Source organism: Centruroides sculpturatus, unplaced genomic scaffold, assembly GCF_000671375.1.
Source record: "Centruroides sculpturatus isolate CEXI.00-Female unplaced genomic scaffold, Cexi_2.0 scaffold25, whole genome shotgun sequence".
Taxonomy (NCBI): Eukaryota; Metazoa; Arthropoda; class Arachnida; order Scorpiones; family Buthidae; genus Centruroides; species Centruroides sculpturatus.
The window spans coordinates 1,188,785-1,216,515 of NW_019384428.1; the positions used below are offsets into that span (position 1 = coordinate 1,188,785).

Below are 27,731 nucleotides of genomic sequence, written 5' to 3' on the forward strand. Positions count from 1 at the left end.
TATAACAAAACTAATGTTACCCTAGACTAACTGATTTAAACAAGAGTTAAGTTCCTATGGCTTATTTCTGGTCACAAAAATATTTCCTAACTTCTAAATCAAAACCAAAACACTTCTAATATTAAAGATATTACTTGTATTCATTAATCTTTCTTAAATATATGACAATAATTTACCCTATCCAGGTAATTGTAAATAAAACAATTTTAATCTGTGTGACTGTGTTGCTGTAATCTTATACACCAGTGTGATAAGTCCTATTAATAGAAATACACCGTTATGGTGATTGAAAGAATAATTTGTTTAAATTAAGGACATTGATGCATATTAATTAAATGTATTATATAATTAGATAATTAAAAAAATAAGTTACAAATTGTCAACAATTTGTTTTCAAAAATGAGTTTTAATAATACACTATACATACGTTGGAAGTTTCTTTAACTTCTTTGCTTACTCTAATGTGTGTTTCTACAGTACAATAAACATATCAAACTATTCTTTATTATTGAAATAGTGATTAAATTTTAAATGTTTTAATTGTTTTAAATGAAATTCTGTTCAAGAAAATTTTGTTCTTCAAAGTTTATCTTTGTACTGAAATTTATTCTTTGCAATTAACTATTCTAACAGCTTGCATGAGAACTATGATATGTTCTACATATATAACATATATACAACATACACATCATACATGTATAGTACATATAACACTTGATGTAAATAATTGTACTTGTGCATTAAATAAGAAAGTAAAAAAATTTCATCTGACATAAAAAGAAAAATTGCTGAGCAAATGCCAGTCATTTCAATTCTTAAAAACTTTTAATATATCTATGATGATATCAGTCAAATGCATGCTGAAGGATCTGATATCTGGGAGAGACTACTCATAAAAAATTCCTGATATCATGACTTGAATCCCTCAGAGTATAGCCTCCTTTCGTATGGTGAATTTTTGTTCGTATCGTGGAGCAAAAATATGTTCAAATTTCATGTTGTATTCTGAAAATTTCGTATGCTGGGGCGTTCAGGTACCACTGTATATACTTTCTTACTATATTTATTTACATGTAATAACAAAAATGCATACATACACAGTCTTGCAATTTTATCAGTCATGTTTTTTTCCATTTGTGGGACGTTAAAGAAGCTGTTTATTATCGATTGCTTTCTTTCTTCTTCAGGATTTTTCAGAAGTAATTAATAACATTGTCGTTGAAAAGATCTCCAAGCCTATTAATTAACCTCAACCTGCTTTGGATGCTATTTTAAGATTGTTGTTCTGACATCTTCCCAATTCATTAAAAGTTCTTTAATATCAGATATTGGCATTGGTCCTCTTTCATCTTTTTTTTTTCAGAAAAAAAATACATCTAATTGTAATTCTTGTTTCTTCATTTAAAAGTTCTTGGGGTTCTTCTGATGTCAGATCAGTTTCAGTTTCCATTATGAGCTCTTCAATGTCATCTTTATAGATTCCCAATTCGAAATCTCTAACAGTTGTCACAATTTCATCCATAAGGGTGTGACTATGCAGACGCAAGCAAGTGAATTTTCCAAGCCAGCGAGAATATCTGGCGAGAAGAGGCGAGACGCGATAAATATACAACCCTGTCGGATATGTGTGAGAACCAGAAATTTGCTCTCGCCAGCGATATTTCTCGCTTCTTACTTGTGCATGGTTTTTCTTTGTGAGAACTATATCTCTCACAACCTCTTGCTCGCTACTAAATTCGCATTTGCATAGTTGCACCCTAACTTTAGGGACATCATCTATGTCTCCCTGAATCCAGGAGAGACACAGCTTTCGCCAAGTATTTAACTGTTATTGAATGACTTCTGACCACGCCTTTTGAATGAGTCAGATAGCTTCAAGAATATCAAATTTTTCTTTCCAAAACATTTTTAATGTCATTGTTGAGGAGAACTGTCATGCTTCAAAACATCTTGAATTTTATCTCCTCATGTGACGAATGTGGAGTTTGTTTCTTCAATTCTCCAAAAATTTCTCTAGCTTTCTCTTGAATGATAGTCATACTAGTTACATCTCTTTTCATTTCCCTTTCTTTTATCCAAATTAAAAGTAATCTCTCCATTTTTTTCATGGATAGCATATCTTTGTTTCTCAGATATGATTTTTGTTATTCCTTTAGCTGCTTGAGCTTCTTGATTATATCTTTCATAGCTAAGATTGTGCCTACTGGAGACCTGTTTAAGCCATACTGTCTAGCAACATCAGACATCTTCTGCCTATTTTCTACCTTGGCTATTATCTCGCTTGGTTTCTATAGTGAATGCAGTTCTTGACGCTCCACTCTTTAGGCTCCATAATATTATCAGTTTTTTTTTTTTAAATGACAAGTTCAGAAAAGCACTTACAAAAATTCAGAGAACAGAAATCAACTAGTGCACAAAAATATGATTTAAATGTAAGGCTCAGACAGAATTTGAAATTTGGCATTAAAATGTTAACGAATATCTGATGGGATAGTTAAACTCTCACCTTTCGAAAATAAGAACCGATGCAAAACTTCACATGTGCCTGACAGTCTTGTGAAGACTAAAGAATTCTTTGTCAGAAAAGTAAATAAAAGGCTGGAATTACAATGGAGAGTTTTAAAGTTCAGAGGAATACTATCTGATCGGTATTGGGTTGAGCATTGATGTTGATGTCTCCTGCACTCCAAAAGGTTTTGAATTGCTACCTGGAAACAAGGAAAGACCAATTGGTATTCATCATTTTATTTTACGTTCATGTGTTTCTGTGAGGTGTTTGTTGTCCGAACCCAAAAATCTTTCAGGAAAGTGTTCATTGTTCGATTTGTTTGCAGTCCAAACTGTTCATTAACCAATCACCCACTATATACTGCACTTAATTACTGCAACAATGATATAGTTTGAAATAGATGCACTATATCATTACTGAGACAGGTACCACATAGCACTTGCTACTCGGATTTTTTCATTTCTGAATGGTACTTTCTTAATAAGAATCCTCCAGTATCTGAGTGGATAAAACCACTCAACACTGATAGTTAGTTGTGGGTTTGGGCATGGCCAATAGGCTGGCCATGTGCAGTTTTCTGGGTTTTCTTCACTTTAGTAACACCTAAATAGGATTCAGCTTTACATAAGTCTTCCCAAGATGTATCCCCCTTTGCAGATCACTCATGTGTCACAATTTGCCAACAATACATTTGATTTGCTGATTTACACATAGTGCCATCTATTGACAAAAATTTAACAAAATAATAAACTGAATATAATTCTTAGAAAAAAGGATACAATTTTATATATATATATATATTGTATTCACTTAATTACTGTGACAATGATACAGTAATAGCATATATACCTATTTTGCACTATAACAGATAGCACATAGCACTTGCCTGTGTGGAGTGGAAAGTGTTACACTGTGAAAAGTCTAAGTATTTAATTTTCCATATCTAACAGCTCAGATTTTACATAAGTCTTCCTGGGACGCATCCTCCTTGGCAGATTGGTTTATTTGGTTATGGCAACGTGACATGTAAGCAAACTAATTCTATTCATTTTTCTATAAACATGATATTTATGAGGACATACCTAACTAGCATAAAACCTGGATACGCAGTCCCCTTCCCTAATTTTATCTCCCTTATTAACTCATAAATCCATTGCCCAAACTTCCTTCACTAATACTGTTTAAAAATGTTCTAATGTTCAACCAAATTAATATACATGCAATGATTTTAAGGCACAAAGTAGAGCTGGAAGTCTTTCTGTGTGACTGATTATTTTTCCTATTTATTATCATGGTGACATTGCTTCATTCAAAATTTCCTGTAGTTGTGCACTTTTATTCACATGTTGAGTCTTAATGTCAAATCTGCTTCCATTATGCTTATTCCACAACTTTCAAAAGTTTCCTTTATTTACATGTTTTTGCCGAGCTTTATTTTTTCAACCCAGTTTCATCAGTTTTGTTTACGGGATCACATAAAACCAACTATTACATGTTACAAGTCTTTTTGGATGTTAAGGTTAGAAGCTTCGATTACATGCAGGGCCATCTCAACCTAGCCAACACAGATCACTTTTCAAACATTAATAGTAGACCAGTTGTTGACCACCCTCTTCCAGGAGGAAGTCAATGACTACTATTTTTGGTCAAATTAACTTCAACCCCTTCTTCCTATCAGACTCAGCAGTATGATGGCATTTGAATAGAAAAATTACACAATACAAGGTTAATGGTGAGCACAAAGTATGTTTCAAGTGGTTTACCAGGGTGCCGAGTTTAAACATTTAGTCCATTTTTCATGAAATTTGATTTGTTGGCAGATTACTGCTTGATATTCAGCTGTGAATGGTATAGTTTGTTAGAGTTAACATTAGAAAAAATATGATATCTGAAAAAATTTAGGACATCATATTTTCAATTGCTGTCTGCTTCACCAATGAAATCATGCCATTTCATATCATCCAAGTATAAACACGACAATGATAGGCTAAAATAACCAAACTCTCTATATAGTTTTTGCTTTAATATTTGTTATATAACTTACATACTATAATATAACTACAAAAGTTATCTTACATAAGAATTTTTATCACACCAAGTGAACAATCTAACACATTTTAAAAATTCTTTATTCTGCTACTGTACACAATTTAAAGAATTTTTAAAATCTGTTAGATTGGTCATTTGATATGATAAACCCTTACATAAGATAACCTTTGTAGTTATATAAATCAAATACTATAATACAGTAACCCCTTGTTATATTGTGCTTGTCTGGAGACAAAGAAAAAGCACAATATAATCAAGTACAAAAAAATTCTGGGCTTTTACTAAACAGATTATACATGCTATGGAATCTCTATTCTTTCATCGGCAAGTATTTCTGATATAAAATAATATTAGTTTTGCAATACTAAATTTTATTTGTAGTTATAACATATTAAATTACCTTTATTTAAACATCGATACCATGAAAACTCATTTAGCATTATTGTTTCTTTAAATTAACAATGATATTTAAAGACAAATATTGTCAATATAAAAACAAACTATCAGTTGCTATTTTATTATACAGTACTATATTTCATAATAAATTGCTTATTAAAAATTTGTGTAATTTATATTTTTCAATAAAAATTATAAATACAGTAATTGAAAATTAAAAAAAAATAAATATTGAACATATAATAGAACATCAAAACATAAAATTACAAAGAGTAAAAATTCTCTAAAAAGCAAAATAAAGTTATTACTATATAAAAATTTTAGAACTTTCTGTTCAGAAATAAAGGAATCTTTTCCTTACACATTAGACCATGAATTTGAAATTTCACACCTTTATGTTAATTGACAGTATTGCCTTAATTCACATAAAAGGTATGAAATTTAGAAGTCACAGAAACTTGTAAATGAGGAGACATTTATTTATTGGATTTAAGTACTAACTTTTAATATCAAAAGGAAACACAAATCATAATTGATTTGTTCACCTGCATTGATAGTTTCAAGGACAATGGTAGGAATAAAATACTGCATTTCATTGAAAAAAGAAATTCAATGGCAATTGGTAATTTAAAATTTATTGACTCAAGTGCTTTTAAAGTTTGGTAACCAAAAAACAAAAGTGCAATATATCCAAATCCGATATAATGAGGCACAATATATAACGAGTGGCTACTGTATAATATAATAGAAGTGTCAGAAGTACAAAATAATCTAATAATCTTAATGTCTGTTCTTATTTTTTGCCCAGGCAACATCGGGCTTACCTGCTAGTTATTGATACACTTGAATATGGAAATAAGAATTATTATTTTCACAATATTTTTAAAAATTTATCGAGAAAAGCTATTTTATTAATAAACAATGTCAACCACATCCTGGATTTTGGGAAATGGTAATACACATGCAATGTTTTTCTCCCTCTAATATTACCAGCTTAGCACCAAATGCTAATGACAATGGACCAAATGTTCTAGATTGTACAAAACAAAAATTATTGTCAAATAAAGCACAAACAAAGATATTGGTCTATAAAAAAATATTTGGACTTCATATCATATTTTAAATAATATGAAAAATTCTAAATTCAAGAAACTAAAATTTTTTTAATTCAAATATTTTCATTCTTTTAAAAGATCATTATCAGCTTTGAAGTTGCAAAATGCATTAGAAAAAATTTGAAATTTTTTAAATTTAAAATTACAAGATAATTATACTAAAAATTAAAAAAATAAATTAAAACATGAAATAAAAACAAATAATTAAGTATATCTGTCCATATATATGATCAAACTTAAAAGATCCAAACCAATACAATAAAGCTAATTTTAAGAATTAGATATGAATTAATTTGATAAGATTTGCAAATCTGAGTCTCGCTCTAGGCTGATTCTTTTCTTCTAGAAATTCTAAATTTAATTTATTATAATTATGAAATTTATCATCATGAGATGGCTGCCTAACTGTCAAATTATTTCATATCTAATTATTAAAACTGAATTAGACATAAATATATACATATAATATTAAACTGATTTCTTCATATATTATTCTTAAAAGTTCTCAATAGGGTATAAGTCAGGAGACAATGCTAACTAATTTATTACTTATAGACTACTGTATTATCTAAAAACATTTCTGCAGCATGGATTGGAGCATTGTCTTGTTGAAAGAAATCAGAAGGCACTTTCAATTTTTGCAAGGTTTGATAAACAGTGGCATTCATTTTTAAGAACAATTAATCTTCCAGATTATATTAGGCTATAATATGACTACTATTCTTTCTAACAAATGACAACTATTTAGAAAGTGAGATGAAAAGAGATAACCAATCAGGATGGTTGATCATGGATTGGAATTAATCAAAACTCAGAATTCAAAGGCAAAGGCAAAGAGATGTCTTGCTCTCTCTCTCTTTCCAAGTTTTCTTTGATTGAATCACTCCAGGCTCCAATGTTGTCCTTCAAATTCACTGGTACTGCATTTTGGTTGGTGATTTTCTTTATAATTCAGCACTTCAAACAACCTTTACAGCTCCAGTGGTATGTGTTTACACCTTAGCAAACATTTTCAACCTCATCGAGGTCTTCATCAGGCTACTTTAATTAGGAATTCGAACGTGTTTGGAATGAAACATATACGATTCAAAATTTATAAACAGATTTAAGAATACTCATGGAACGTTACGCACGCGCTGAAACTACTGTAAAGCACGTGTAATATCAAGTTTGCATAACGGTAGAAGCAGATGAATTATACACACTCATTTATGGGGATGAGTTCCCTCATAACAAAACTTCCACGCGCTAGATGTACCGACTGCATCCCTGGAGTTGATGCAAACGAACTTTAAGCGATTCAAAATTTCGAAAAACAAACTTAAGAATAATTGTTTTTCGAAATTTTGAATCGCTTAAAGTTCGTTTTAATACGCATTCCATACGCATTCGAATTTCTCATAAACATAGCCTGATGAAGACCTGGATGGGGTCGAAAACGTTCGCTAATATATAAAGCAAGTATCACTGGAGTTATGAAGGTTTTTGTGAAAGTATAAATCAGGTTTTATTTTATTTAGTTTCTAGAATACATTTTATGAATAATTAACAAAAGGAACAATTTTTAACAATATTACATCCACAACACACCATAACTTCTAACACTTACTTCCAACATTTCAAACCTTTGGTTCTTCTTCAGGTGAAAAAAAACCGGGCAAACAAATTTACATTCGATTGAGCTGATCTTTTTTGAAAGAATTCTGAAATGGAATATCATCGGAAACCTGTGTAATCGTCGTTTAGGGATTGTATACCGGTTTACCGATAAATTGACAAAAAAACATTCGGTAAACTTACCAGTAAATTTTTGAACTTTGCCGGTAATTTGGTAAATGAAAAATTCATACTAGAAATTTTTATGTAGAAAATATTGTGTTTATAGATATTTAAAAGGGCTAAAGGGACATTGAAAAAAAAAACAGTAAATGTAAGCAACAATATACCTAATTATTAATTTTATGTGAGATATTTTTTGTTTAATTTTAATTTAAACTTTCTTGGGTTTGAGAGGCACTGTAAATTGTACAGAAAGCTCTAGTTAGCATATGTGATTTGTGCTCTGCCGTTTTTTGAGATTTTTAAAGGTTTAAAATCTTTACAATCAACGTTTTTCTTAAAGATTAAGTAAATATCTTTTTTTTAATATTTAAAAATAATAATACGTAAATATTTCACGTACTTTTTAAATTAATAGCAATTTTGAATACACCACATTATGACAGGACATTAAAGCAATATTATTGCAAAATAACATTAAAATTTGTACCTTAAATAAATTTTTTACTTCTAACAACTGTTTAAAATAATTAAATACAAATATTTATTACAAGATTCTAACATTATGCCTTACGATTGTGCAAAATATGTATTATTCTAACCTTATTTTCGTGGGGAATCCCCATTACTCTCACGAAAAGAACTTTCTTTAATTTTAGATTGTAGAACCCGGTGGAATAGCTTACTAAACATGCTGGAAAGATTTTTATTACTTAAAGATGATGTCCGAAAAAGTCTAGAAACTTAACCTAACCCGGATTATTTTGTACAAAAATTAGATCAAAATTAGGAGATAAGACTTTAAATAATTTAAGTTTCTTGAGAAGTTATTTTTTAAAAAATGGTAATCAGTAAAATGGTATTAGGTACTATATATTATTTCTGTTTTATTTTTATTTTTCTGTATTATTTTATTTATGTTTCTAAAAGTTATTATTATAGTTTGTTTAGAATAACACTTTAATTTTTATATTTTTTATATTCTATACCTTTGAAATAGAAAATGTGAAATGGAAATCAAAATTACTTATATTTTTATCACCTTAATTTTATTTTTCAGGAAAAAAATTTACCGGTTATATTTTTTATCACCTTAATTTTATTTTTCAGAAAAAAATTTACCGGTAATTTACCGGTAAACTGGTATTTTAATTTTCATTTACCGAATTACCGGTAAATGAAAAAGTCAGTAAATTTACAATCCCTATCGTCGTCATCATTTGCGCATGCGCCATTGTGAGCCTAACTTTCATCTCGTCATGTGTCATATACCAGGGTTTGCCACACTACTGATAAGGATATTTCATCTTTACTGTTGATACAATTGTTACCCTGAGCTGTTTTGTGTATATAAATCACTTCCATCAAATGCAAATGGTGTTTCTGGTGCATGGTGTATATTATCCTGGCCTGATTAAATAAAGGTTGTATCTCAGGGTCTGTGGTGTACTGTGCCGAGGCAGTTGTAGGCCACAGCTTAAAATATCTTAAAATTTTTAATTAAAATTAAAGTTTTAATTTAACTCCATTAGAAATGCATTTGAAATTATTCAACTTTTTAAAAATATTTTAAACTATGGAGAGGTTAAAAATATTCGTTTTAAATTTGAAGAATTTTTCAATTCCTTGTTATTTTCAACCGATGAACTTAAGACGATAGGTCGGAAAGTTATGTGAAAGTGCCACTTTTGCTGCTGACTTGTGAAAACTCACGGAATAATTAGCTCCCAGGTGTGAAAGTTGACAGTTATTTATGATTTAATTGATAATATTTTTAGGTCATTAACTTTATTTAAAAGTTGTTACAATTTTTAAAACAATTTAAAAAAAAAAAGTTAGCCGAAGGTAGAATCGAACCTAGATTGTCCGCGTGGCAAGCGAGTTCGCTACAGGCTCAGCCATTTTACTGTGCTACAATAGTGTAAAATCGATCGGTATATGAGCTGCACTTAAAACTTTAGAGCCTTTTTTCTCGGAATCTTGTTGCTAGTGCACTTTACAATTCTTCTGGGTGGACACCCTTGAGGTATACTACTAACCTGTAAAGTCTCATCCCGAACTGAATTTCCGAGACCGTAAGGTCCCCTTGTTAGTCTTTTGACATTTTTCAGAAAATTTCCTCATCAGGTCTATTGTAGCTATATTTGTCAAATTTATACCAAAATTTTGTAATATAATGTTGATTAAACTCTCAATTTTTACTTTCACCAATATATCATATTTTTGGAAAAAATCTATTGTTTTCGTGACTAATCACCCCCGTATAAATACAGTAGACCCCTATAACACGAGTTCATATAAGATGAATTCGTACAACACGTCAGAAAAATTGTGAATGTGTTCGTATAACACGCTAAAAGAGGCTCATATAACATGATAAAAGAATGAGACATATTGTCATGGCCAACTCGTGTTCAACAGGATTGGTCGAATCTGGACCAATAGCAGACATTGCACAAACCGCTGAGTTTAAACAAGCAGCAGATCTACTAAAACCATTTATTATTTAATGGCCATAAAAATTATATTTATATTAATGATGTCTCCAAAGTTCAGAATTTTTCGCAGAAAAATAGCTTATCAGGAAACATGCACACGCTGTTTGATGAGCCGCTCTGCGACAAAAACAAGCTTAAGCAATGGCGTCTTCAAATGGTGCTCACTCAGTAAGTAATCCTACAATTTTTTGTTTATAGCATAGTTTATATGAATTATTCCCAAAAAATTATATGTGATTTGGAAATGTTGAGTCAAATTAGTCTAGAATTGATTAATTTTATGGAAGAAAACCTTTCAAACAACCATAGCTGCTAAACTGCATACATGCCTGCTGTGATTGGCTCATGTATTTAAGTGACTCGTATTACACAGAATTCATATAACACAGAACGTATCTACTGAGTTATAAGGGGTTCTACTGTACTAAGCTTCATATTTCATAAGTAAGGACTGAAACTTTATGCATTTGCATAGTAGCATATGTAAAATGTATACTGTATTGACTTGCATATAAGACGAGGTTTTTAATTATTTTTCACTGCTTCAAAAACCTACATCATCCTATACGCATAAGTGAAGGATTCTTTGCGTTTTTTGCAGTAATTTTTATCAACCGTGTATTTGCATTTTTTACCCAATGCTCGCCCTCTAGTATTTAAAAAAAACTATTTTATCTGGGTTGTTTGAATTGTTCTTGTGTATTATCAGGAGCAAAGATGAATAGCACTAGGAAAAGTAAAACTTTTGAATTGAATTCCAAAATCGTCCCACCAGTGGCCAAGTGGTTCTGTTCCCTAAACACTGGGAGTTTGGTCTTAGATTCGTGCCTCACCAGGACAGGCTGGCCATGTGGAGTTTTCAGGGTTTTTTCCACATCTGTAACACCTGAATAGGGGCCAGTTACTCTTAACAAGACCTTCCAGAAGGCATACCCCTAGACAGATCGCCTGAGTGTTGCATTGCTGTAACTTAACATAAACGAACAAAATTCCAAAATCACAGGTGAGTCCAATGTAAGTTTTAATCCATTCCTACATGAAAACATGATTATTCAGAGAAACTCATAAGTGTAATTGACAGAGTGGATTAGACTTAAAAATTTACAAAAAAGGTTCCAGATTGTCCAGCTATACATGAACAAATTATGTTGTTGATTTTACAAATTTTTTCTTAAAGTTTAAAATGCTAACAATTTTTGCAAGACAATGTGTGAATTTACGTGCATTTGATAATATTTTAGTTGTGATTAAACAAAATAAAATTAGATTTGTATTAATACAGCGGAGCATCGATTATTCGAATCAGTTGGGGACTGGGGTTATTCGAAAAATCAATTTTTCAGATAACCGATTATGTATGAAAAAATATATTAACCTATCAGATGTTGAAATTCGTTCAAATCCTGGCACATCCTTAAGTACCCTCTCATGGTCGTGCCAGTGCTGCCAGCTAACACACACACACAAACAAAAATAATATTGGAGTAACCCAAGACATAGCCAGACTGCAGTGCCATAGCACTAGCGAAAATTTAAATTTGCCAACTGGAAAGCTTTCGGTTAATTGACATTTAGGTTGATCAACATTCAGATAATCGATGCTCTACTGCAGTGTTTTTCAACCTGGGGGTCGCGGGTAGAAGAAAAAGACAAGTGTTTGTAGGTCCTACACTACAGTAAAAAAAACTAAAATTTCAGCGAGAATTACGGTCCACCTCAGAAAATGATAGTGGAAAAAGTGTTAAGCTGATTTGCAAAAGGAAATAAAAAGTAGAAAAGTAGAAGCTGAAAATTCAGATCCTAAAAGAAAAAAAGAAAAAAAAAAAAGGTCAACAGTTCCCTGTGCCTAATGTTATAATTAAAGAAAGTTTCATACTTTATGTGTGTTAAATTATTGTCGATTCTTCTGAAGCTTTCATTTTAATCAACAATAATTTGTCTCAACAGAAAGAAAATTAAATAAATAGTTAAATAAAATTCATAGTTTTTAAAATCACTGATATAGTTTTAATATGGCCCTAGGGGGGGTCGCCAGAATTTTTTAACTTGTAAAGGGGTCGCGTATTCAAGAAGGTTGAAAAACACTGCTCTACTGTATGTCTAATTTTCTTTATTTTGATCTTTAAAGTCACACCTCATCTTGTACTGTGACCTTATGCCTTTGAGAACCAATATTTATTGTTTTACAAATGTTTTCAACCTATATGCCTCATCCTATACGTGAGATCATCTTAAACACGAATAAATATATATAAAAAACCCAACTTAATAAATAATTAGGCTTTTGTAAATTGTATAAAAATTAAACACATTTCAGTACTTTAGCATTTCATCTTCAGATACAAATTGAAAAGAACATACTCAGAATAAAAAAAACATCAAATGGAGAACAATAGAATGTTTTATTTACATGTTTTGTTCATTTGTAAAGAGTTGAAGTCCAATCATTATTTTATGTTTTTGGCACTATTTTTAGTTAGTTATTTTTTTTTCAGGGTCTTTTTTTAAGGATGGAAACTCCCAAAAAATCCTCAATGTGCTAATTCAAAAATAAACAATCTAAAGATACTAATTTACATCAGTGACTGATCCTGTGATGTGTGGGCATGTAAATAGAGCAATACAGAGTTATACTGAGAGACATAAGATCACACACCCGTTCAATGGTGTGGTGTAGCTCCCGACAGTGACCTTCATCGAAGCAAATTGTCTGGCATTCCTTGATAAGTGATCAGCTTGTAAGAAGCATATTCTCTGCTTAAGTATTTTGGTGGAGATTTGATTGATTTATACAAAAAAGAATTTCTTTGATTAATTGTTTAATTTTGTATATAATTGATCTCAACTTTTTTTGGAATATTTAAAATATATACTTATTACTAATTCTTGTTACAATCATTGTTGATTATACATAAATAATACTGTTCAATCTAACAAATATTTATTGCAGATTTTTACTTATATAAGTGTTATTTTGGATTATTATATTTTGCTTCCCATTAAGTCCAGGTCTGGCACTTGATTTGAACCCTAAATTGTGTAACCCCACCTTATGTGTCGTGCAGTACATTACATGTTCTTCACTTAAATAGCTGTATTCTCTATGTTCTGTTCGTATCTGAAGATAAAAAGCTAGTTTCAAAAAGTGTTAATCTCAGTAAATAACCAGAATCCTGAAAATTAAACATTTACTCTTTTTAATTCTATGTACTGTAAGCTAGAACTTCTAGATAATATTACAAAACACTTTTCTCATTTTTTCTAGAAAATTTTTAATTTAAATGAAATAATATTTTTAGCTATTTTGTTATGTTAAACTTGAGGAAGGCTATTCAAAATAGCTGAAATTGAAAATTTGCTTGAAAAAGTGAGAAAGGTATTTTGTAATAATTTACTGTTTTTTGCTTCCTATATTTAATAGGCCTATAGCAAATTCTTATTTACATTTCCTAAAAGATAAAATTATTAATATAAAATTTATTTCAAACTTTTGACGTTTTATGATTATATATTCACATAAACTAATTTATAAATAAGCCTCAAGATTCTTACCTCACTCTCTGATTCATATTCTTCATCTGAACCTTCTTCTTCAGGACTTTCTTCTTCCGAATTCTCATTTTGCTTACTCTCTGTGATGATATTCATAATTATATCATCAATGTCTTTCTTCCTACATTAAAACAATTTAAAATTAGAAATATTATACAAATTACACATACAAAAATTACTATGATTTTCTGCAATTATTGTATTTACTTGTGTATAAGACAAGGTTTTTATTCATTTTTCACTGCTTCAAACACTTAGATCATCCTATACATGTGGGTGAAGGATTCTTTGTGTTTTTGCAATAATTTTTGTGAACTGTGTCTAGTTCATTCTGCCATTATAGCAGGGTGCTATCGAGGTTAAGGCAACTGTCACTTTCAAAGAGATGATCCGAAAATAGCTGGTCACTTAGCACTGATTATAAATGTAGTTATTTCATATTTGTTAAATTGGTATTTTTAATGAATATTTGCACATTCTGAATCATTAAAAATAAACCTTTTCCAGTTATGTGCATTATAATCTTTTGATTTTGTTACGTGAGTATCAGGTGAGTGGAAAAGATTTCCTCAAGAGCTGACAGCAAAATCATTCAAGAAATACTGTATTTCAAATTCACTTGACGGATCAGAGGATGATACTTTGTGGAGTGAGAGTGAAAAAGAGGAGAGTTGTAATGAAGCTTCAGAAGGCAAGTCTGAGTAGACAAAAGGTGATAGTGTCAAGAAAACATGGTTGTTTGCCTTAATACATGTATTTGATAATATTTTATTTGTGATTAAATGAAATAAAATTAGAACTGAATTAATAACTCTAATTTTCTTTATTTTGATCTTTAAAGTCACACCTCATCCTATATGTGAGATCATCTTATACATGAGTAAATATGGTATATAATTGGAATGGCTGTTCCATAGGCATGGAATTTTAAATTGAATTATGAACTCATAGCAATTTAAAATCAGCATATAATCTACTCCATTGTGTAAAATCTCTTTCAAATTGTCTCAAATTGCAGGGCAGGTTATACACATGAAAATGAAGTAATAAGTAAATTTAAATAATAATTTGATTATTTTTCTATTTAAAATAATGCCACATAAAATAAATAAAATTAAAAAATTATTATAACTAAAAATTCCAGGTCAAAAATAGTAAGAAAATTATATTTATTATTTCATTTTTCGTAGTATCATTTCTCAACGTATCTAAAATGAAATAATTTTATGTAAAAATTAAGAGTTAACATTATTATTTAATGTTTAGATTTATCTATTGGAATGAGTGTCCACAGAGAGGGACAAACAGGGCTTTTGCTCTCCCTAGGATCAAGTAAAAAATTCTACAAATTATAATTGTTAAATTGATTGAGATATGCAATGATACACCCTTAACTATTTGATGCAATACTAGAGAGGTTGTAGCCGAAGTTCAAATGTTAAACTTGTATGGCAAACAGGAGTACGTGTTTGATGTTTGAACTCTAAGTAAAACATGTTGCACCACACGTTCAAATCATGCACTGACTCATTAGATGTTGTTGAAAAATGGCGGAAACATTTAACATTGACGAATGTTACCAGCGAAGGTAAATAAACAAAGTAAACTATTTTAAAGCATTTATAGGATGTTTAATAATAATTATTTTTAATTAGCATCATGTCTCCTACCATATGATAAGACTACCTCATACTTTTGTTGAGGGAAGTAGTGGTTTATGTAAATTTGAAAGCAGCTTGGAAATTATTTTTAGAAAATTTACAAACATTTACACTGTTGATGGTAGAAGATGCTGTGAAAGAAACCACCTACTCCTACAGAATTATGATAAGCTATTATGAACAGAAATATGTAAATTCTATAGGCACTTCACATCACTTGCAAAAAAATTGAATAATTAAATAATTTCTGGATTAAAATTGTCTGTTTTCTTTACAATATTATTCATAAATGCTTAAATAATCATTATTTTAATATAATAAGTCATAATTTTAACCCCAAACACAAAAAATGAAGTTTAAGCCAAACTTCTACTTGCCATGCTAGACATAGTGAATATTATCAACCTTCTTGAATTGCCAATTCAAGAAGGTTGATAATGAATGGCAGTGCTTGATGTCCGACATTCATGTTTTGGGCTGAAAACATCGGTCACAACCTCTCTACTATATTCTATAAACTACTCATAAAAAATAATCCATAAAATTATAATGTAATTAATGATGATATCCAAGTTAATTAAACATCCAATTCTGTACTATAATTCCAAAATCTGTAATTTTGGAATTACAGTACAAAATTGAAATTTTATCAGCACACAATTTACTTAAATTACAAGTAAATTGTGTGCCAATATAAAATGAGACTTCACTTCTTTGTACAAAGTGTTGGCAAAAAATTATTTTATCTGAGAGGCATTATTTACTGAAAAAATAAAATTCTGTAATAAATCCAGTAATAAAGTTTGGACTTTTAACATGTAATCATAATTTTACTTATTGGCCTTAATTCTATATTTACTAATGGCATGTAAATGTTTATCTTGTTTTATCACCTTATAAAAGTATATTCTCATTTCCTTCAATATGTCAACTGCTATTAAATTTTAGTGCTATCTTTCTATGAGCTTGCCATTCTCATGCTCAAGTTTCTTTAAATTTAACTTTGCATATTTATATCCCAGTTTTGAATAGTTAATGTTTCATTTTTAAAATTTTATTCTGAAGTTCCTAAATTATGTTCTTTTCTTCACCTGAAGATGACAATGATAAAATGTTTAAAGTGTTTGCAATGATATTATAATAAAAATTGTTTAATGCAGATATAGTGGTTATCTTGTCCTTTAATTGGTTATTATTTTGTTACATTAATGTAATAAATTGGGATAAAATTCAGTTCTCATTTTTATTTAAAATGTTTCTTGATTTATGTTTTTTGGTCACCTCCTATTACTGAATCCTGATATTTGGATCAGGATCCTAATGCTTTTCCCTTATGTTCAAAATCATATATGCAAACCCAATATAAGTTCATGAGAAAACATACTCTGTTTTTCTTATTCACATCTACAGTTATCGTTAAATTATTATTGTGTGCTGATTATTTTACTAAAAATGTTTTTTATAAGTAACTAACCTTTCGTATATTCTTTTTCTACTATTCTCTCATTAATTCTCAAGGTGAACTAGCTACTAAAGATTATAATGCTCCTTTCTTTGGTATCTATACAGTGCACACTCACTAATCTAAATCTGCATTAAGCTGATTTCAACTTGATCTGAACCAATTTTGTTCATTTTGCCACTAAATATTCCAGAAAAAAAAACAAAAAATAATCAGCCATTTTTTAAACATGAGGAATTTGTACATCAATATGTATTACACACTCTAATTTATATACCAAACATATAAAAAAAATTTTCAAATACTATATACCATATGTATTTGTCCAGGTATGAATCCCACAATGAGATCTTAGAATTGGGTCATTCCATGCCAATTGTGCAAACCCCCATGCACACCCCCTTCCAGTTTTGTTCTAACTCTACAATAAGACAAGACAGGCACTAGCTAGAAATGTAGTTAATTTATAATTTCACACCTTATAGTTCCAGCATAAAAACAAATTTTATTCAACAGGCCTTTATTAACTGTTTATTGCAATTGCTTCATGCCTAGTTGTTTATAAGTTTTATTGATCCTTCCTGTAAAAATGAGTCAATAAAAGATGATTTTCTAAACAGATGACAATTCCATTATGACTGATATAAGTCTAGTGTTACAGGTGGATAATAACTGTTAATGAAACTTGGAGTCCTCCATCAGATTACATCCTGAAAGAATGTTTCAATATAAAACATTTTAAAAGAATGCTCGAATACAGAATGTTCCAAATTTAAAAAAGTTTTTAAAATACATATAAATAAATCAGAAACTCATCAATGTGTGAATGCAAAGTTAAACATACAATGACCAAAAAACAAATTACTACAAAATAAGGATAATACAATATAGCTGTGGTAATGAGATTTACAAACTTTGAGGTAAAAGATTTGAAGGGAAGGAATGATCATAGATCCTATTGTAAAGACTTCCATGCAGCAGAAATGGACTCCATGTCCTTTGTAAATCTCCAATTCCAATAGTTCTAGACTGTTCAAATCCACCAGATTTATTAGTAGAACTTACTTAACTTTAACTTCTGGTCCTGATGCATATGCAGCTAGGGATGTTACTGGATTTCCCTCCCAGTGGTATATTTGTATTTCTTCAACCTGCTGAGTAACAACCTATTAGTAGCCTAGACATTCCAAATTTCTATTGAACTTGTCATCCCTGATGGAGAACATGCATACCCCTGGAACCACCATTCTTGCAACCTTGTTTTTGTCATTGCTTAACCTTTAAATGCCCAATCTGCCAATAAATCAGCATCCATTTTCTGTTAAAATGTACAGCATGCCAATATATTAAATTATGGGAATTCTCATAAACCATCTATTATGGCATTTCCTAGAAGAATATCCTGACCAATCAAAGGTTCTAGAAGGTTTAATTCACATATTTTCTACCAGATGGTATTGTTTTGTTTATGACCAATAATTTTCTAGACAAAAGAAATTTACAACTTTGCCACCATTCCGTTTTGCGTTTCTCAGCTTGTTTGAAGTGTTTTCCTTGAATTGTGGGGTAGTATCTTTTATTTTATTTGAGATTTACTGCATTCTTTTAATATCATAAATGAGTATTACTTTATTTATTAACTTTTTAAATTATATTTAATAATTAATTTTTGATGTAGTACCTTTAGAATAATTTTATATTTAACATTTTTTAAAATTTAGCTTGTTATGTTACTTTCATAGTTATTTTGTTATTTATGCCTAGTTTATTTTTTAGTTTTTATAGTATGTAAAGCCTTTTATTTAATTTTATTAGATAGAGATTTTTCAGCTTTAGTCGATGATGTTAACCCTGAGTTCTAAATTAGGTGACTTAAATGTTATAGAATTTTTAGATTCTACAGACAATGATTACCAGTGAACAGATTTTAAAGTGCAAAATTATGGTCAAAAAAGGTTCTGAAGAAGCATACAGAAAGGTGCAGAAAAAGATGTTGATAAAATGCATTTATTCAGGTTTAAGCCAGTTAAATGAACATTCTTTATCCAACACTACAGCAAATATCATAAGGTAAACATATTTAGGAGGTAAACATGACATTTACTGGGTCTTAACAAACTTGGGTCTTGTTTTAGTGGATTAGGCACATTTCTTATGTTGTCAAAAGTAAGTTGCTGAAGCTTTGAACTCAGGAGATCCTTGTATGTGGAAAAACGCCATTCAATATCAACTGAAACCAAATTGAAGCATTTCTTGTAAACACTCAGAACAGGAGTTCAGTCAAAGTTTCAAAGACTTCCACATCTGGATTGTCCAAATTTAATTGAAATTTGGCTTTGGAGAATCTGTCAAGGTTGTCCTCACAGTCATAAACTTCTTCCACTGTTCCTCCTCCACCATATCTTCTTCCAAACTTTGAATCACATTAGGCAAATACATGGAACTTATCACAGTACATGGCTACAACTATAGGTCTTTGTTGTTGAGCAATTGTTGAGCCTGCTTGATGACTGCTGTATCTGTTGAATCTAGGACACATATAAAACATTTAATTTTATTAAAGTTTTCACACAAGAAAACTGCACATCTTATCCAAATACCCCATCTGGTTATGAAAGGGGATTGTGGAAGTGGTACAAAACTTGATGACTGGGAACCTTTACAAGAATCTTCAGAGCAGTAATGAAGTCATTTACCATACTGTGTTCCTCTCCGATATCTTCACAAATATGGTGTAGTCCATGGCCTTCAGTTGTTGAAAAGCCAAAAGCATACAGTGTTTGAGATAGCTTACCACAAGCCTGATTTTTTTGTATTGTATGTTCCTGGTCACAGCTTCAAGTATGAATCATTGAATGACCATATTACTGCAAAGGCATTTGTCTTCTCAAGTTGGTATATCTTAAAAAGGCATGGATTTCACACATTTATCAACTAATAAAAACACCAGCACATTCAATATAATATATTCTTGCAGTTCATTGGTACTTTCATTTAAAGTAAATCCCATTTCATGGTTGCTGACCACCTCTTTTATTTTCTCAAAGAAATTCTCATAAATTGGTTTTACGTAATTTTTTCTAAGGATGCTCTCATCTGGTACTGATCTTTGCATGTACTTTGAGGAATGTTTTGAATACAGGATTGTTTATCTTGTGGACTGGAATACCTGATTAGATTAATGCCATGGTAAGATCTGCATTGAACTCACTTGACCACTGCTTTATAGATCCTGAAGTGAAGGCATGTATGAAAATAATTTACTTAGGTTTTGACTTGAAGTTTGATGTTCTTTACATGCTTGCTGTTCTGGATGTGCTGATTTATTCTGTCACTTTGATGCCTCTCATTAATCACAATATTTACATCACAGATGGTACATCAAAGAATGAGACCATCAGTTTCAATCAATTGAATCTTGAAAAGATGTTTATATTTGTAGTTAAATTTAACGAACAATTATTTATTGTGACATCATCACAATGCTTGGTTATAATTTTTTATCATATTTTAAATTTATTTCATTTAAAATATATGCTCTCCACCTCAAATTACTAGCAAGATACTACTAATCTTGCCCCTATACATCATACTTTTCCTTTAACAACAGAGTTGTGCTGATCATCTATTAACTGTTTTCATGGGAAAAGACTTTTGAATTGAAATAACATGATTTCTGGCGCAAACTGGAAGTTCATATATAGTCAATCAGGCCTCCTGCTCCCAAGGTTTCTATAACTGGTCTTGGATTTCATCTATTTAATTCTGTTCTCAAATTTAAGAAAAGACAGATGAATGGATGACAGTCGAACTTTACAGGTCTACAATTTTTTCAAATTGCAGCCCAACAACCTCTTCTTGTTCCAGTTTCAAGAACTAGCTGGTCTCAAACACATTCCTTCTCCTAATTCTTCTCCTATGGCATAGTTCAAGCTATTTTTTTTTTTTACAGAATTCTTTCTAACTGTCATGTTAACAGAGTCCAATAGATATGTGAAGCAGATCACATATCCAACAAGGAAACTACACTTCTATGTTCTTTGAAGAAATGGAAAAAGTTTACAGTATCTGAAATGAAAGAATTCCTGGCATGAATTCTATATATGGGCCTCATCAGTAAGCCAACAATAGCATCCTACTGAAGCAGTCTCTATTCTTAAGTCTTTTGGTTTGGAGAAATGTTTTTGAAGCACTGTTTTGCCCATTTGCTGCACTTTTTTAATCTTGTGAATAACAAATGAATGTCAGGCCTCATTGAACCAGGATATGATCCAAGTGCAAAATATAAACCACTTGTAGACCATGCAAACAGGATCTTTAGACATCATTACATACCTCAACAGAAGATTAGTATTGATGAAAGCCTGGTAAGCACAAAATGCAGAATCAGTCTTATGCAGTGTTTACCCAGCAAACATAATCACCAACAAACATATCTATCACAGAGCATTAATTAATTCTAGTGAGGTTTAATGTGAAACAAAACCCTTTTAAACTAACATTTTGAATCTGCAATGGAGATCTTCAAGTCTGTATATTTGATGATGGAATGTATGAATGAAACAATGGCTTTATTGAAGAATTAAATGAAATAACTTTCGAATACATAAAAAAATAAAATACAGCAAGGTACAAGATTGATTAAAAATAAAACAAAACTAAAAAGTAAGAAAATCAAATTGTATAAATATATAATACATGAGAACATTCAGTTATAATATCATTACCTCCTGATATATCATAGTTCAGTGATTCTTAACCTTTTTAGTGGTCAGCACCCCTTGAATCTGAAAATAAGCTCTTGCACCCCCTTAAAAATGTTTGTATATTTTTTATTTATGAAATAACTTTTGAATACATAAAAAAATGCCATATTTATTTACAATATATATAACATAAAAAGCAATATTTAAATTTTAATGGCTAGGTTGTTGTTGTTTATTCATAATAATTCTATTAAAACAAAGATCTTTTTTGAAAGAGCCATGCGTAAGTCGTCATATGCATTTAAGCGATTTCTGGCTTTTGTTTTGATGTGCAAAAGTGCTGTATTCAAGATGTGCAAACACATCTCAACTAGTTTCTGTACTGCACATAACAATGTGACTACATTAGCGAGGTTGAGGCTGAAGTTTTAAACACAAATATGTGTACATCGGACATTCAGCACCGCTTTCCTGTAAGCCTAGAAGTTTGACAATGGTGTTTGGATAGTCAGTGGAATCATGCTTGACATTCCAAACACCATTGTCAAACTTCTAGGCTTACAGGAAAGTGGCGCTGAATGTCCGACATACACGTTTTCACGTTTAAAACATTGGCCTCAACCTCGCTATTAACTGCATGTACTGATGACTGATGACAAGCGCTATGTGCTGAGAGACGTAGAGTAGTGTGTGTAGAAGTGAGATGGCAGAAATGAAGTAAGGATGCCACTGGGTTGCTGGGTACCACAGTTTGTAGAGAACAGTCGCCTCATTCGTATTTATTTATTTTATTTTTTTTAATTTTTGAAATTTCTCTTGCACCTCAGGTTAAGAACTGCTGTCATAGTTGGTCACATAGGGATTGCCACACGCAAGATAGTTGTTGCTCATCTTTAAAATTAATGCAATGGCCCTTTTTCTCAGATTTAAAAATCTCCAAAGGCTTCAAGTATCTTGATGAAGTCAAAATGTTTTGATCATTTGATGATGAAAGCTCTGTCAAGGAGGGCATGCATGTCATTATCAGTTGTGTACACAGCTAGGACAGTGCTGAATTTCTTTTTATTGATATCAAGTTTGTGATCTGACAGTCTTATTTTGAAAGACTGTAGATGAATAAAGTATTCAAAATTGCAACCAAATCAGTCCTCCTTCAGAGGAATTTTATATACCCCTCACTTCACTAAGCACATTAATGTTACCTTTTTCATTCCAGAGGATGTTAAAGATGTAGAATTGCACATGAAAGTTGATTTAGTCTCTTTTAGACAAGCTATTTTCTTGTATAGTGTTATCATCTTAGAATATAACCACAACATGTTGTGTTGTGTATTCCCATGGTGACAGCCTATNTAAGCACATTAATGTTACCTTTTCCATTCCAGAGGATGTTAAAGATGTAGAATTGCACATGAAAGTTGATTTAGTCTCTTTTAGACAAGCTATTTTCTTGTATAGTGTTATCATCTTAGAATATAACCACAACATGTTGTGTTGTGTATTCCCATGGTGACAGCCTATGCAAAGAGTATATATACATCATTGTACATTACTGATCACTTTTCTGAGGTCTCACAAATATGGAAGTAATGAGTCACAGTCTACTAGTAAATGAATGTAATAAATTGATATCAGAAATACCTCATTAAGGTGCACTGATCATGAAATTCTGATTTAGCTCTTGTTTTACATAGTTTAAGGATCAGTTTTCTATATTACCTAGTCAGCATAGCCAGGTTTATATCCATAATGGTAATATGTAACTAGGAAAAGTATTGACCAAGAAAAAAAACCATGCCTTTGTAATCCTAGCAATGTATTTATTAAAATTAAGAACATTTTCAATCAGTTTGACTATTCTTCTTCAGTTAACAGTATCATCAAATAAAAAGAACACAATTTAAAAATAAAATGTAATTTAAATTAAAATAAGAACAAGAAATTTAAAACAACATAAAAAACAATAAGTATATAAATAAAATTAAAAATATAATACATATAATAAAATAACAATTAATAAAGGAGCACACAATTAAATCTCAAAAAATTGACAGCCAAGCATTAGAAAAGGTATCTGCATTGTAATAATTAATGTATGTGGATTTTGTATGTACTTTATAAATTTCAAACTTCTCTAGATGAGAAAGAGTGTACTTTAGAGGTAGGCCTGATGATTTTGTTTTTCTTAATTTATCTATACATCCTAATGTGAATATGACACCAATGCAGTGTTACAGAAGTTCTTGTTGATTGTATATTTATACTTTGTTGTAGATTATGTCCAGTGGGATCTATGTATACAAGCTTTGTTGTAAAATGTTAGCCATCTATTGGGACTGAATAGACATCTTGCCATAGTTATAATCATATGGAACATTATCATTTTTAAAATTTTGAAAATCAGTTGGGTTACATCAGTATACAAATATAAGATCATAAAAGATCATAAGATCATAAAAATACCATATAACATAAACAGTAGTAGTGTCATTTTTACTTAAAAGTGAAAAACTAATACCTCTTGTTTATGGAGCTACTTTCAAAGATATTAAATTAATAGAAAATCTTTAAATTTTGGTTTAATGGAATTTACTGACAAAAGACATTCATAATTCTAATTTCAGAATAAAATTCTTTGTTTTCTATACAACAGCATTAATCTTAAAATAATATTTTCATTGTAAATAGTATTTTTTTTCAAAACTAAATTAATCATGTTATATAATATATTTTTTTTATTAAATTTTATGTAAGAAAAAGCAAAAACTGTTGTTTACCAGCAAACTATTTAACAGAAAAACAAATATTTTTTGATCACTTGTTTTTTCATCATATACTATATATACTTTGCCAGTAAATATTGCTTTTTACTTCAATTCTTATAATAGCAAGTTTGGGAATAATTAGAATTATTCCCAAACTGGCTATTACAAAAACTGAGTATACATGCAGAACAGAATGATATTAAGCAAAGTATAAGATATACTACTCATTCTATAAATTTATATACATATACATAGACAGAGAAATTAAAATCTAGATAATTAAAAACTTAAAAATAAAACCTTAAAGATTCAGCAAAAGATATAATACTCTGTTGGATCTTATAGATTTTGTTTTCATTTTATTGATATATATTTTTAATATATGGAAAATAATAGAATGTATTATACATTCATTTACTCCATGCACTGCTTAGTATATACACAAATAATATAATTAAAGAAATGGATACAGATAATAAAAAAGTGAATAATATAAAACTATAGTTACCTAAAATTAAAAAAAAACTAAAATGTTATTTCACTTTTACTATCATAAGCAAAGAAAACTTTATATCTGTATCCATTTACTTATCAACATAAAATGTCAATATACAAATAAATAAAATTTTATTTTTAAAATATGTTTTTAATAAAAACATCATTACTATTTACAAATAATTACTTTTGTTCTGCTGCTGCTGCTTCCAAACAATACAATTTTCAAATTTAATTCTAAAGAATATATCTTTTGCAAGATAATGCAATTACTCTCAAACCAAATGTAATAAACTCCTACAATCATAAATTTTACAGACTATAGATATATATTTATTTTCTAAATGAAAACCTAAATCAAAAACCAATATATATATAACAGAACTAATAATTAAGGTAAAAAAGTAGTTTTTCTGTTTATCTAATGATAATTTTTAATCAAGATTTGACATTTATAAATATGCTTCTAAATAAGGTAAATAAAATCTCATATTTTATTTTAATTTGTTTTTAAATGCAAAATAATGAAATTTAAATTTATAAACAAATATTTACGAAAAGCAAATCAAATATTTAAATTTAAGTAAAATATTCAAAAAAAATTATTATTATTGTTATTTCATCACACATTAATGATATTAATATTTAACTGTATTATTTATATTATTATAATTTTTAGCATTTTGGAGTAAATTAACTTTGAATTTAAACATTTAAAAAAAATTTTCCTAATAATTTTTATATACTTAGAAATTTATTTTATACATATAAATTTTAAACAGTTAATTACTATTGTGTTTAAATTGCTTTATTTATTTAATTTTAAGCATATTTTCTTTGGGAAGAGTTACAAAATCAATAAACAAAATACTTTAAAAAAATCTTATGTGAACAAAGGATTCTAAATATCAAGTTTCTTAAACCTAAACATTTTCCATCGTGTAAGTATTAAAATATTGTTACTTTTTCGTTAAATCCATCTGATATTTCTCTTCTAACTGTTTTCTGACTTTTCTTGCTGAAGTTCTATTCAAATCTGCACCTTGCAGAATTTCTGAAAAAGAAAATTTATGTTTTAATATATGTATATATTATCTACAGCTTTATTAACACAAATATTATGTATTAGATTACCATTTATGCTTTTCTTTAATTCACTATCTGAAATATCCGACATTATTGATTTTAACTATTTAATTTAATACAGCAGTGCAGCATCAAACCCACGTGTTCAAAGAAGTTGGCATAAAATAAAGATAGCGCCCTCTTAATTTATAATTTACAATAGTTTTGCATTTAAAATAAATATTTAATTATCATATTACCAATTTTTAAAATATTAAATATAATAGTAATAAGATATACATTTAAATATAAATTAGAAACTGTTATATCGATCCGTTGTTATATTTTAACTTTTCCCTATAGACTAATATAATACTTTCTATAAAAAAGTGTTGATTTTTGTGTCAATATCAATATAATAATCAATTTAAAAAATAATTATGGAAGTATAAAAGATTAGTAAATCAAAAACAATTTATAATTATTTTAAAGAGTTATAAAATTTTCATAAGTAATAAATTAAAAATTCATGTTTCTATTTATATATTTTTTCTTTATGCATATATATAGACGTGCACGTTGAATAGTTAGTATATTGTTTCTGCCGGCTGGATGATCAAGGAGGTAAAGGCTGCGATTGTAGGGGACCGAAATTGATTTTGGGCAGGAATTTGGCCAGAAATTTTTCATGGGTGTTCTAGCTGGAATATGTCAGACCCATCCCTCACNGGAAAACCAGAAATTTTTCGGGAGTGGTCCGTCTGTATATGTCTGGTTCCGCCTCGCACTAACTGGCCGCCCCATTGTGGGTCTAGCAGAACCTATAATTATTCCCCGCGATAGCAATCCAACCCCAGCAAATGTTGCTAGACAAATAAAAGAAATTTGGTTATCAATATAATAATCAATTTAAAAAATAATTATGGAAGTATAAAAGATTAGTAAATCAAAAACAATTTATAATTATTTTAAAGAGTTATAAAATTTTCATAAGTAATAAATTAAAAATTCATGTTTCTATTTATATATTTTTTCTTTATGCATATATATAGACGTGCACGTTGAATAGTTAGTACTGTATATTGTTTCTGTCGGCTGGATGATCAAGGAGGTAAAGGCTGCGATTGTAGGGGACCGAAATTGATTTTGGGCAGGAATTTGGCCAGAAATTTTTCATGGGTGTTCTAGCTGGAATATGTCAGACCCATCCCTCACTACCAAGCCTCTCTATTATGGGCCTGGGCCTGGTCAAACTCGCGATGGGCTGGAAAAATGGCAATCTTACTGATCACAGTGAGTAAATAGACAAGAAAAAGTGTTATTTATTAATAAAAAAAGGAATTAAATATTATTCAAAACTATATTTTCAATTAAAAAAAAATATATATATATATATATAAACGGATATAACTTACTTATGAGATTACTTATTATAAATTTTTAATAATTTATTTTTATTGATTTTCTTATTTATAATTAAGTAAAAGAAATTATATTTATTGGACTGTTTTATAACTTTATAACGAATTATATTATTTCTGTTTTATATAAAATTTATCATAAAATAAAAAATAAAATAATAATCTTGTTATTAATTACTACAGATATAAAATTTATAAGAAAAAGATTTGAAGGACGAAATTATCAATTTATTATGTAATTTTTTTTTTATAATTTAC

At 29.5% G+C, this 27,731-nt stretch overlaps 1 protein-coding gene across 2 annotated transcripts in view; it reads right to left on the minus strand.

Moving 5' to 3' along the window:
* Window positions 1-26,277, minus strand: part of LOC111619656 (upstream activation factor subunit spp27-like) — a 125,692-nt gene extending 99,415 nt beyond the window's left edge. For both annotated transcript variants that reach the window (XM_023361421.1, XM_023361420.1), the window contains exons 1-3: window positions 26,122-26,277; window positions 25,951-26,041; window positions 13,899-14,019 (exon numbers count right to left, since the gene is read on the minus strand). In XM_023361421.1, the coding sequence (XP_023217189.1) occupies window positions 13,899-14,019; window positions 25,951-26,041; window positions 26,122-26,164 (255 nt within the window). In that variant the 5' untranslated portion in view covers window positions 26,165-26,277. The remainder of the gene's footprint in view (window positions 1-13,898; window positions 14,020-25,950; window positions 26,042-26,121) is intronic.
* Between the last annotated feature and the right edge of the window lie 1,454 nt (window positions 26,278-27,731).